Source organism: Aquarana catesbeiana, linkage group LG09 (assembly GCF_042186555.1).
Source record: "Aquarana catesbeiana isolate 2022-GZ linkage group LG09, ASM4218655v1, whole genome shotgun sequence".
Classification (NCBI taxonomy): domain Eukaryota; kingdom Metazoa; phylum Chordata; class Amphibia; order Anura; family Ranidae; genus Aquarana; species Aquarana catesbeiana.
Genome location: NC_133332.1, coordinates 311695381 through 311708619, shown reverse-complemented (window position 1 = coordinate 311708619; position 13239 = coordinate 311695381). Strand labels below are relative to the sequence as shown.

The 13239-nt window shown below is 42.3% G+C and overlaps 1 protein-coding gene across 1 annotated transcript in view; it reads right to left on the bottom strand.

Moving 5' to 3' along the window:
• PTGS1 (prostaglandin-endoperoxide synthase 1) overlaps positions 1–6897 on the bottom strand; it is a 72121-nt gene extending 65224 nt beyond the window's left edge. The window contains exons 1-2 of the mRNA XM_073600677.1: positions 6770–6897; positions 6619–6684 (exon numbers count right to left, since the gene is read on the bottom strand). Coding sequence (XP_073456778.1) covers positions 6619–6684; positions 6770–6827 — 124 coding nt within the window. The 5' untranslated portion in view covers positions 6828–6897. The remainder of the gene's footprint in view (positions 1–6618; positions 6685–6769) is intronic.
• Positions 6898–13239: the final 6342 nt, after the last annotated feature.

Sequence of the window (13239 nt, the reverse complement as noted above, 5' to 3'; positions counted from 1 at the left end):
TCATTTTTGAAAAAAAAAAAAAATCATTTTTGAACAAAAAAAAAAAAATATATATATTTTTGAAAAAAAATCATATATATTTTTGAAAAAAAATATCATTCTTGAAAAAAAAAAAAATATATATGATTTTTTTTCAAAAATATATATATTTTTGAAAAAAAAATCATTTTTGAGAAAAAAAAAAATCATTTTTGAAAAACAAAATCATTTCTGAAAAAAAAAATCATTTTGAAAAAAAAAAAAAAAATTCATTTTTGAAAAAAAAAAAATATATATATTTTTGAAAAAAAAAACATTTTGAAAAAAAAAACCCATAGTTTTTGAAAAAAAAAAAAAAAATAACTTTTGAAAAAAATGTTCAGCTCTTTCAGCTAATGATGGGACTTCAACTTTTTTACTACTATTTATACTTTTTAAAATATTAAGCTTTTTAACACTTTTCACAGTTACTCCGCCCACTCCACCCAGTTACTCCGCCCGCTCCAGTTGTAGAGGCAAGAACACTTTTCACAATTTCCCCAGAAATTGTAGCTTTTCTAGTTAAGACTGAAATTCAGGAAGAGGTAGTCCTTCCGTAGTCATGTCAGCACAGGAGTGATAAGAGGTGACACAATAAAGCTCCTGTTTTCACTTCATGACTCTTCCCAACCTCTATTTGCAAGTAAAATGAGATAGATAATGGTGGAACTTGTAACAGCAAGTTAATTACGGCCTGAGGTCACCTATAAATAACTATCAGAGTTTGAAGAAAATGACTAACCTGTAGAAGGTGACTACCTAAGATTTAAAACATCTCTGGAGGCTACGTTAAAAAAAAAACAAAAAAAAAAAAACACACATTTGAGGAGGTGCACCTCCTCCCGTAATATAGGGCTGAGTAAGGACTTCACAATGTCTGTACAGTTTATTATAGTCCCTGCCAAGTTCCCCTGTTTACTGGCTTATTTAATAAGCAAATCAAAAAGGGATGATGTGCAAAGGGCATTAGTCTGTACCAACCAGATGTTACCATTTATGAACAAGAAATGATCCCTCGTTCCACAGTAGAGTCCTCAAAGTGACTCAGTCTTTCCTAAGCTTACTGCTTGGTAAAGTGGCAGCTTCATTAAAGAGACCCTTGTCTCTCCCCGCTGCTGCCTCTGAGCCTATGAAGAGGGAGAGAGCGGGGAGAGCCACTGGTCTTGTGCTCAGGTAAGTATAAGGGGGGCTTGGGCAGCTGCACTCAGTAGGGTTTTTTTTTTTTTTTTACCAACAATTCAATGGAAAACGACATTGATTCACATGTCATGCAAATCGAATGTGGTTCAAAAACGTATCCAATTCGCACATATGTGAACCGAGCCCATGGCACCCTACTAAGTTTACCTGCAAGAGAGGTGGTTGCATACTGGTGCACCCTAGGAACCAAGGTTCCCACGAGGTGCCCTGGAAGAGGTAAAAGAAGGTTGAGGCATTTAGGAGGACATGCATTTTATTTACACTGCAACTTCACCTAGTGGTGTACCCAGAAATAGTTACCAAAATAAAAACGCTAAATACTTATTTCTTCTGCTACCATCTCCACCAGTTGTCATTGTATTGCAGAGAAATTGCCTCCTGAATATTCCTCAGATTTTGACATTTCTGGGAATGTCTAATTTCTAGTCCCTCGCCGCAAGCTGTGGTTCCTTCCACCAGCCACTATCTATCTACTGTGTCCTGTAATGATGTAGATGCCAACGGTAGTAACCACTACGAGCAGGTTGGGGATGGGAACCAAGAAACCAAAATTTCCGGAAGTGCTGGAATCTGAAGCTCCTTGATGCAGAGATCTCTCTGTAATACAGTGGAGATCATTGACACAGGGAATGGGAGTGGACCAAAAAAATGGAGATACTAAACTGAATCTCTGAATAATTACACAAAAAAAACAAAAAACAGTTGTTGTAATATTCGTTTATTCATCAAGTATGGATTGAGGGAGCAAGGTCACTAACGAATCAGCAATCGCATCACTTACAAAGACGACTTTTCACTTCCCAGCTGACGTGTTGTATGCTTGATCAGTCAGTATAAGATCCTTATGATTTTCTTTCAGATGTTCTTAGCCATCCATAAGGGAGAATTTCTGGTGGCAAAATCTCTATCTGAAAAACCCTCCCACTCCAGAGGCAAAGTAGAGCGAGTTCCTTTCATCACTCGCAGGCCTCCAAATGCAAGCCTGAAACTCAGTTCTGCCGTAAGTCCTGGACCCCAGAGTCCTCCAAATCCACGAGGAACTCCTCCTCACAATGAGTCGGAGTAGAGGAATGTCTGTTGGCCTTTGTGGCCATCTAGTCCCACAACACATCTTGAACGTTGTATCCAGAGGCTACAAGCTATAATTTTGGTCTCTGCCCTCATCCAGCTTCAGAGTGAAGATCAACAAATTGGCATCTATTGGAGTCATACTGGCAGCTAATAAGATCTCCAAATCAATGAGCAAGTCCTTATCAAAACAAGGGGGTACCCCTACTTGTCAGAGTGGGGGATGTCTGTTGGCCTTTGTGGCCATCTGGTCCCATGACATTTCAGACATTTGGGATTAGAACGTTGTATCCAGAGTCTAGAAGCTGAAATTTTGGTCTCTGCCCTTATCCAGCTTCAAAGTGAAGACGATCAACAAATTGCCATGTATTGAAATCATACTGGTACCCAATAGGACCTCCTAATCCATAAGCAAGTCCTCCTCACAATGAAGGGAAACCTCCAATTCCCCCAAGAGTTAGGGATGTCTTTTTTGAGGCTATCTGGTCACAGGACATTTCAGACATCTGGGTCCAGAACGTTGTATCCAGAGGCTACAAGCTATAATTTTGGTCTCTGCCCTCATCCTGCTTCAAAGTGAAGATCAACCAATTGACATCTATTAAAGTCATACCGGTACCTAATAAGATATCAAAATTTGTGAGCAAGTCCTTATCACAACAAGAGTGGGGGGAATGCCTGTTGGTCTTTGCAGCCATCTGGACCGAAGGAGATTTCAGACATTTGGGTCCAAAACATTGTACCTAGAGTATACAAGCTAGAATTTTGCGCTATTCCTTCATCCCACTTCAAAGTGAAGATCAACAAATTGCCATCTATTGAAGTCATACTGGTACCTAACAAGACTGGTGATGTTAACAACTTGGACAGACTGGTGAAGGGGGTTATGGAAAATATTGAGCAATCCACTGGCGGTTTGTAATCCCAAAACAAGAACCTGTCAGGATCCAGATCTGAACTTTAAACCTCTTTGAAACCTCTGCTGAATCTGGCAGTATCGCTCGTCTTGCTGAGCCACCTCAGATGCTGAACAGCCCCCTGGACATTTCCTTTGACAATCTTGTCTTGAACCTTATTTCCGGTGAACCTCAAACTCTTTGCTCCTCTCATGATCTTCCTATTAAAGTCATGCCTATGCACTTCCTGTTTGCCAGATTATTGTGCTCTCCAGCCAATATCTTGCTTTGGTCACTCCTGCTGCTATCTGTATCTTCGCTAACGCTCGTTACCAACCTTTGGCTTGTTCCTTGACTACATTTCCGAGTGATCCTAGCCTGGAATCATCTATTACTGACCTATGGATTGTTCCTTGACTACGCTTCTTCTTGATCCCAACCTGGACCTATTTGTTACTGACCTTTGGCTTGCCTACTGACTATGCTTCTCCTTGATCCCTAGTTGTTATTTCTACTACTGGACCCTGGCTTGCTCATCTCCTGGTGGGGCGATCCTGAGGACCACGACCTGGTACTAACACGCAGCAAAACCCATTTTCAACACCAGGAGCTCTGATGAGTACTGGGTAGTGCTTAGACCTTGCATCATCTGCCAGGGTGACCTGCTTATATGTCTATCCTGCTGGTCGATAGGAGTCTCTCTACTGCTATAGCTACTGGTCTCCAAGCCTGACCTCTGACCATGACAGACCCCTTGCTTTAGAAGATGTTGAATGGTGTGTGAAGGACCTGCTGGTGCTTGTATTCTAATGAAGGAGCCACCTAATTTAACACTGTGCCTAGAGAAGGGTTAAAGTTCTCACAGCCTCTGTACTTAACTTTACGTAATAATCACAAAGACAGCAGCATTTACACGTCAAATGCATCTTCCTGAAATAATCAGCAATATTATCAAGATCCCGCAACAGACATCCCGCAGCAGATCACCCATGAATGAAGATTCCTATAGTGCAGGCTTCTTTCACAAGACTCAGATACATATCAGATATTGAAACACAAACTTGTGTAATTATTATGAAACTTTCACTGTCCACATTTCACATTATTACAGCAAAGCTACAATGCTAAAAAGCCTAGTTACGCAAAAGGTCAACGTATTTTTCATGAATGCAACTCTCACTGTCCATGTGTCTTATAACAGTGGTCTCCAACTGTGGCCTGGGGGCCGGATGTGGCCCTTTGCTCGCCTTTATCTGGCCCTTGGGGCACTTTTCCTCCTACTGACATCAACAACGGGGCACTACTTCTATTGATACCAACAACTGGGCACTATTCCTCCAATGGACATCAACGATGGGGAGCTATTCCTCCCACTGACACCAATGATGGGACACTATTCCTCCCACTGACACCAATGATAGGACACTATTCCTCCCACTGACATGAATGATAAGCAATATTCTTCCCACTGACACCAATGATAAGCACTATTCCTCCCACTGACAAGCACTATTCCTCCCACTGACACCAATGATGGGTACTATTCCTCCTACTGATACCAATGATGGGGCACTATTACTCCCACTGACACCAATGATGGGGCACTATTCCTCCCACTGACACACAATGATGGGGCACTATTCCTCCCACTGACACACAATGATGGGGCACTATTCCTCCCACTGACACCAATGATGGGGCACTATTCCTCCCACTGACACACAATGATGGGGCACTATTCCTCCCACTGACACCAATGATGGGGCACTATTCCTCCCACCGACACCAATGATGGGGCACTATTCCTCCCACCGACACCAATGATGGGGCACTATTCCTCCCACCGACACCAATGATGGGGCACTATTCCTCCCACTGACACCAATGATGGGGCACTATTCCTCCCACTGACACCAATGACGGGGCACTATTCCTCCCGTTGATACCAATGATGGGGCACTATTCCTCCCACTGATACCAATGATGGGGCATTATTTCTCCCACTGACACCAATGATGGGGCACTATTCCTCCCACTGATACCAACGACAGGGCACTATTCCCCCCACTGACACCAATGACCAATTTGTATTCCCAATGGCCCCCCTAAAGTCTGAGGGATATTAATCTGGCCCTTTGTTTAGAAAGTTTGGAGACCCCTGTCCTATAATAACAGAAAGCAACAATGCTACCAAGCTTAATTATGCAAAAAAAACTTGATTTTTCATCAATGCAACTTTCAACGTCCATGCGTTGCATTATTACTGCAAAGCTATAATGTCTACAAAGTAATTTTGGGAAAAATTTTTTTTTATATTATTTTATAAATATTATTAAAATGCATTTCTAATCAATGCAACTACTACAACAAAACTACAATTCTAACACGCCTAATTATGAAATAGGTAAAGTATTACTCATCAATGGATGCAGCAATGGCATTTATATTTCAAGGATTTTTGTAGATGGGTGTTTTCCTACGCTTAAAATGCAGGTCCATTGACTTCATGGTGCCGTTCTTAGGTTGCTATTGACCTGCTTTGTGTTGCATTTCTTTAGTGCCATTGAGATGCATTTGGGTTGCAGACAAAGCTGGTCAGAACCGTCCTCTTGGCTTTTCGATACACGCCAAACAGGACCTTCACCTGAGTTCATCAGACGTTAAATGACCTGATAGTTAAATGAGACACTTTGCAAAACTTCAGAGAATCCAGAGCAGAGGATTTCTCATTTTACCGAGCGAGTTCAAACGTCGCAAAGCAACATTTGAGGAACAACACCCGTCTACACAAGCCCTAGATCTTCAATGGTACCATTCTGAGGTTGCATTTGACCTGCTTTGTGTTGAATTTCTTTGGTGCCATTGAGATGTATTTGGGTTGCAGGTAAAGCTAGTCAGACCAAATCTCTTGGCTTTGGATATACGTCAAACAGGTCCTTCACCTGAGTTCATCAGACGTTAAATGACCTGATAGTTAAACGGGACACTTTGCGGAAACTTCAGAGAATCCAGAGCGGCGTATTTCTCATATTACGGAGCGAGTTGAAACGTAGCAAAGCAACATTTGGGAACAACACCCGTCTACACAAGCCCTAAATCTTCAATGGTGCCGTTCTGAGGTCGCATTTCTTTGGTGCCTTTTGGAAGCATTTGGGTTGCAGACAAAGCCGGTCAGACCCAATCTCTTGGCTTTGGATATACGTCAAAAAAGATCCTTTATCAGATGTTAAACCAGCTAAGTAAATTTGAGAAACTTGGCAAAACTTTAGAGAATCCAGTAGTATTTTGCATTGTACGGAGCAGGTTTGAAAGCAATGTATGAGAAGAAAACCAGTCTATGCAAGCCCTAAATCTTCAACATATAGAGTTACCTTCAACCACTGCCTGGCTCACAGCTTTAAAGAATTCCCAGAGAAAGTTACAAAATACGACCAACCTGTGTCAGAAGTTTGGAAGGACCAGCTCACGTTCATGACCACCAACAGCAGAATAAAATTTCCTCCTGAAACATACGTAGATTGATGGTTAGCCATCTCCTCTGTGAATATTTGGGAAGGCGATTTAGCAGGTAATCTTTGGAAACTCACCAGCCATCTCTGCAGCTATGTTACGTCCTTCATGAAGAAAGATCTCGCTCCAGTTCATTCAACCTCTCAGTGAAGCGACCCCTCCTCCCTCTGATGCTGGGATTGGCAAACAGAAATGAGTAGCTCTGCAGGCAGGAACACATTACACAGCTGCTATTCATATAGAGGTGTATGAGAAATTTCAGAGCTCCCTACTGACCTGCTTTTGGATCCAAATCAACGTCCCCCCTCTCCCCTTCAGATGTCCCTAGGTCCCATGTACATAAATATACAGCTGCACTACAGGAAGTGTTTATATTGCAGTAAATAATTGCATTGCTTATTTTTTTCTTTTTACAAATAATTACATTTGTACTTTTTTTCTTTTACAAAAAATTGCATTGGTATTTTTTTTTTTTTTTTTACAAATAATTACATTTGTACTTTTTTTCTTTTACAAATAATTACATTTGTACTTTTTTTCTTTTACAAATAATTGCATTGGTATTTTTTCACAAATAATTGCATTGGTATTTTTTTTTTTACAAATAATTACATTTGTACTTTTTTTCTTTTACAAATAATTACATTTGTACTTTTTTTCTTTTACAAATAATTGCATTGGTATTTTTTTCACAAATAATTGCATTGGTATTTTTTTTTTTTTTTTTTTACAAATAATTACATTTGTACTTTTTTTCTTTTACAAATAATTACATTTGTACTTTTTTTCTTTTACAAATAATTACATTTGTACTTTTTTTCTTTTACAAATAATTGCATTGGTATTTTTTTTCACAAATAATTGCATTGGTATTTTTTTCACAAATAATTGCATTGGTATTTTTTTTACAAATAATTGCATTGGTATTTTTTTTTTCAAATAATTGCATTGGTATTTTTTCTTCTTTTACAAATAATTGCATTGGATTTTTTTTTTTTTTTTTTAAGTAGACAGTCCAAAATATTTAGTAAGAGGCACGGCGAGTATTTTGAGGTTGTAATTTTTTTGTCATCATTTTCTAGAAAATTAACAAATTAAAGAAAGAAAATGTTTTTACACAATGTATTTTTTTTTACATACTGTCGCCAGTGCGGTACAGCATCATCTCTCGCCGCCTGCCCTGCATCACCCCTTTTCCCCGCTCACAGCCGGGCCGCGACAATGTCGGAGGTGGGACGGGCAAGCAGAGAGATGACATCACCGCTGTTCCGCCCTCACTCAGAACCCACCACTGAACTCAATGTGTTCAATGGACCAGTGCTGCCACTAATGCAGTGGCAACCCACATCTGGTGGCAGGCAATGTGGCAGGTGACAATCTGCATCTTTGGCAGGCGGCATGGCAAGTGGCAATCCCCTTTTGGTGGCAGAGGCGACGCGGCAAGTGACAATTCGCACCTGGTGGGTGGCAGGCGACGTGGCAAGTGACAATCTGCGTCTGCAGATAATGCGATCTGAAATATTATTTTTATTGGTTATTTTAGTGTTGTTATTATTATTATCGTTATTATTATAAATTATATTGTTCTATAATTATAAATGATAATAAGATTTCTATAGGGCTTCTCTCCCTGGGGACTCAAAGCGCTATTCAAATTGGTGTTGGGATCTTTGAAAAACACAGCTGGATTTAATTTCACCTTCAGGGGCATTTTTTTTTTTTTTTTTTTTTTTATTAATTTTGCGCACACATAATAAATGCACAAATTTTTTACATGAAAATGCACTCCTAAAACCCCAAAGTATGAGATATTTTCTGAAAGATGGGACCCTGTAGAATAAAATAATGGCAGTTGCAATTTTTTACTTACCTTCCTTTGTGCACTGGTGGGCAGTCATGTTGGAACAGGAAGGGGCCGTCCCCAAACTGTTCCCACAAAGTTGGGAGCATGAAAATGCCCAAAATGTCTTGGTATACCGACGCCTTATGCCGCGTACACACGGGCAGACTGTTCGGCATCAAAGGTCCAACGGTCTTTCTGACGGACTTTTGACGGACTTCCGACAGACTTTCGAAGGAACGGACTTGGCTACACACGATCACACCAAAGTCCGACGGATTCATACGTGATGACGTACGACCGGACTAAAATAAGGAAGTTGATAGCCAGTAGCCAATAGCTGCCCTAGTGTCGGTTTTCGTCCGTCGGACTACCATACAGACGAACGGACTTTTCGACCGGACTCGAATTTGTCGGAAAGATTTAAAACATGTTTAAAATCTAAAGTCCGTATGATTTTCGACCGAAAAGGTCCGTCAGAAGTCCGATGAAACCCACACATGGTCGGATTGTCCGACGGATTCGTTCCGGCGGACGAGTTCGGTCGAAAAGTCCGCCCGTGTGTTCATGGCATTAAGAGTTCCCTTCACTGGAACTAAGGGGCCAAGCCCAACCCCTGAAAAACAACCCAACACCATAATACCCCCTCCACCAAATGATTTGGACCAGTGCACAAAGCAAGGTCACTAAAGACATTGATGGGCTAGTTTGGGGTGGAGGAACTTGACTGGCCCCTTAGTTCCAGTAAAGGGAACTGTTAAGGTATCAGCATACCAAGACATTTTGGACAATTTCATGCTCCCAACTTTGTGGGAACAGTTTGGGGACGGCCCCTTCCTGTTCTAACATGACTACGCACCAATGCACATAGCAAGGTCCATAAAGACATGGATGAGTGAGTTTGGGGTGGAGGAACTTGACTGGCCTGCACAAAGTCCTGACCTCAACCCGATAGAACACCTTTGGGATGAATCAGAGCGGAGACTGCGAGCCAGGCCTTCTCGTCCAACATAAGTGCCCAACCTCACGAATGTGCTTCTGGAAGAATGGTCACACATTCCCATAGACACACTCCTAAACCTTGTGGACGGCCTTCCCAGAAGAGTTGAAGCTGTTAAAGCTGCAAAGGGTGGGCCAACTCAATATTGAACCCTACGGACTAAGACTGGGATGTCATTAAAGTTCAAGTGCATGTAAAGGCAGGCGTCCCAATATTTTTGGCAATATAGTGTACGTCAAGTTATAAAAAACGGCATTTGCCAGCAATACGGCAACAAAGTATGATACCCAAGATAGGCAATGCTTTAAAAGCCTTCATAGATCATTAATTTGGAGTTAAATATAAATTACAGCTCTAAAATCATTCCTCTTATTCCAACTAATGCTGTGATACCAAACACGGGTTACGCAATCCTCACTTATGTGCATGCGCACATTTACTTTATTTTATTCATTTGTTTTTCAACTAATTTTACGCTCTCATAAGAGGGCTAATATTTTGAGTGACAAGGGATCCTTATGGAAAAATCAGGGATCTTTTGAACCCCTGATGCCACCCTTCAGTCAAATCTAATTGAGGACACAGCATCCTCAGCTTCACCCGGCTCTTCTGGTCAGAAACTGATGGCTCTGAACCCGGAAGTGCTCAGCTCTTCTTCATCTCTCCCTGACCTCCATCCTGATGTGTTTTCTTTTGCTCCCGATTTAGAAAAATTTGCCCGGGGTGGGCGAGAAAAGGTTAACCTTTTAACAACCCCCCCCCCCCGGGAGTTGAAGAGTTGCTCCAGCAAGTTCCCTCCAGCACTGCAATTTCTCCCCCGCAGCTGCTTTGCAGGCTGTGACTGCCTTCGGTTCTCAGTTCGGCCTCCTAAACAGGGATAATGCCCCCCCCCCCGTATTGTATGTGACGATGCCAAGGTTCCGCAGACTGCTTGAGTTCCGGGCATTCGTCCCTGGGCGCATACTGCCCTAAATGTTAGTACCGCTCGGTGCACCATCCATCCGCAGCAGCCTTCAGCCCCTCTTAAGAGTTTTAGAGGCTACTGGCAACAGGGCTGGACCTATGCCTTCCACCCACACCAAAACGCCGGAATCCAATGCACCGGAGGGGCTTAACACCCCACAGCGGGTAGGAGGCCTTTAGCAGACTTTCAACCCAAAAACCACCAAACCTGCTTGAGACGGGCTCATTGTGTAATCAGCTGACCCAGACAAAACTCAACCCCCCCCCCATCTAATCAAAATATAAGATATTCAACAAATTGCCGGAATTTGGCACCCTCGTTCTTCCCATCCTGAATATAGTTACATAGTAGGTGAGGTCGAAAAAAGACACAAGTCCAACCTATGTGAACACAAGCAGAAGTTTTTTGTTGGCCTGCCGTCAGGTTACCCATTTATTCACTTCTTAATCCTTAGTAAAATGCTTCCTCGTTTTCTCCGCTTTTTTTTTTTTTAGTATAAATAAGCCATATCTGTCATTCTGGTTACTTTAGCAGCAGGATATTGAATCATTTGGTCCAAAAAAGGTCAAACCGGCCAATGAACTATTTCTCTCTGTAGCGTGTGACCACGGGTGTTTATTAGGCTGCCCCGCCGTGCTTATCAATAGGATTCTCACGGCATTTCCCACATCCTGACCGAGTGGGAGGGACCATAAACATTTCTACTGTGTTCCATGGTGATAGTAATATCTTTAAACAAACGATGTTTTATATAGATCAATCGATTAGTGAGGTCCAGAGCCACACTGCGTTATTTTCTTCTATAGCTTAAGACATTTTGAATGACTTAAAAGTATTCAGACCCCCTTAAATATTTCACTCTTTGTTATATTGCAGCCATTTGCTAAAATCATTTAAGTTCATTTTTTTCCCTCATTAATGTACACACAGCACCCCATATTGTACACACAGCACCCCATATTGTACACACAGCACCCCATATTGTACACACAGCACCCCATATTGTACACACAGCACTCCATATTGTACACACAGCACCCCATATTGTACACACAGCACCCCATATTGTACACACAGCACTCCATATTGTACACACAGCCCCCCATATTGTACACACAGCACCCCATATTGTACACACAGCACCCCATATTGTACACACAGCCCCCCATATTGTACACACAGCACTCCATATTGTACACACAACACCCCATATTGTACACACAGCACCCCATATTGTACACACAGCACCCCATATTGTACACACAGCCCCCCATATTGTACACACAGCACCCCATATTGTACACACAACACCCCATATTGTACACACAGCACCCCATATTGTACACAGCACCCCATATTGTACACACAGCCCCCCATATTGTACACACAGCACCCCATATTGTACACAGCACCCCATATTGTACACACAGCCCCCCATATTGTACACACAGCACCCCATATTGTACACACAGCACCCCATATTGTACACACAGCACCCCATATTGTACACACAGCACCCCATATTGTACACAGCACCCCATATTGTACACACAGCCCCCCATATTGTACACACAGCACCCCATATTGTACACACAGCACCCCATATTGACAGAAAAACACAGAATTGTTGACATTTTTGCAGATTTATTAAAAAAGAAAAACTGAAATATCACATGGTCCTAAGTATTCAGACCCTTTGCTGTGACACTCATATATATAACTCGGGTGCTGTCCATTTCTTCTGATCATCCTTGAGATGGTTCTACACCTTCATTTGAGTCCAGCTGTGTTTGATTATACTGATTGGACTTGATTAGGAAAGCCACACACCTGTCTATATAAGACCTTACAGCTCACAGTGCATGTCAGAGCAAATGAGAATAATGAGGTCAAAGGAACTGCCTGAAGAGCTCAGAGACAGAATTGTGGCAAGGCACAGATCTGGCCAAGGTTACAAAAAAAATTCTGCTGCACTTAAGGTTCCTAAGAACACAGTGGCCTCCATAATCCTTAAATGGAAGACGTTTGGGACGACCAGAACCCTTCCTAGAGCTGGCCATCCAGCCAAACTGAGCTATCGGGGGAGAAGAGCCTTGGTGAGAGAGGTAAAGAAGAACCCAAAGATCACTGTGGCTGAGCTCCAGAGATGCAGTCGGGAGATGGGAGAAAGTTGTAGAAAGTCAACCATCACTGCAGCCCTCCACCAGTCGGGGCTTTATGGCAGAGTGGCCCAACGGAAGCCTCTCCTCAGTGCAAGACACATGAAAGCCCGCATGGAGTTTGCTAAAAAACACCTGAAGGACTCCAAGTTGGTGAGAAATAAGATTCTCTGGTCTGATGAGACCAAGATAGAACTTTTTGGCCTTAATTCTAAGCGGTATGTGAGGCGAAAACCAGGCACTGCTCATCACCTGTCCAATACAGTCCCAACAGTGAAGCATGGTGGTGGCAGCATCATGCTGTGGGGGTGTTTTTTAGCTGCAGGGACAGGACGACTGGTTACAATCGAGGGAAAGATGAATGCGGCCAAGTACAGGGATATCCTGGATGAAAACCTTCTCCAGAGTGCTCAGGACCTCAGACTGGGACGAAGGTTTACCTTCCAACAAGACAATGACCCTAAGCACACAGCTAAAATAACGAAGGAGTGGCTTCACAACAACTCCGTGACTGTTCTTGAATGGCCCAGCCAGAGCCCTGACTTAAACCCAATTGAGCATCTCTGGAGAGACCTAAAAATGGC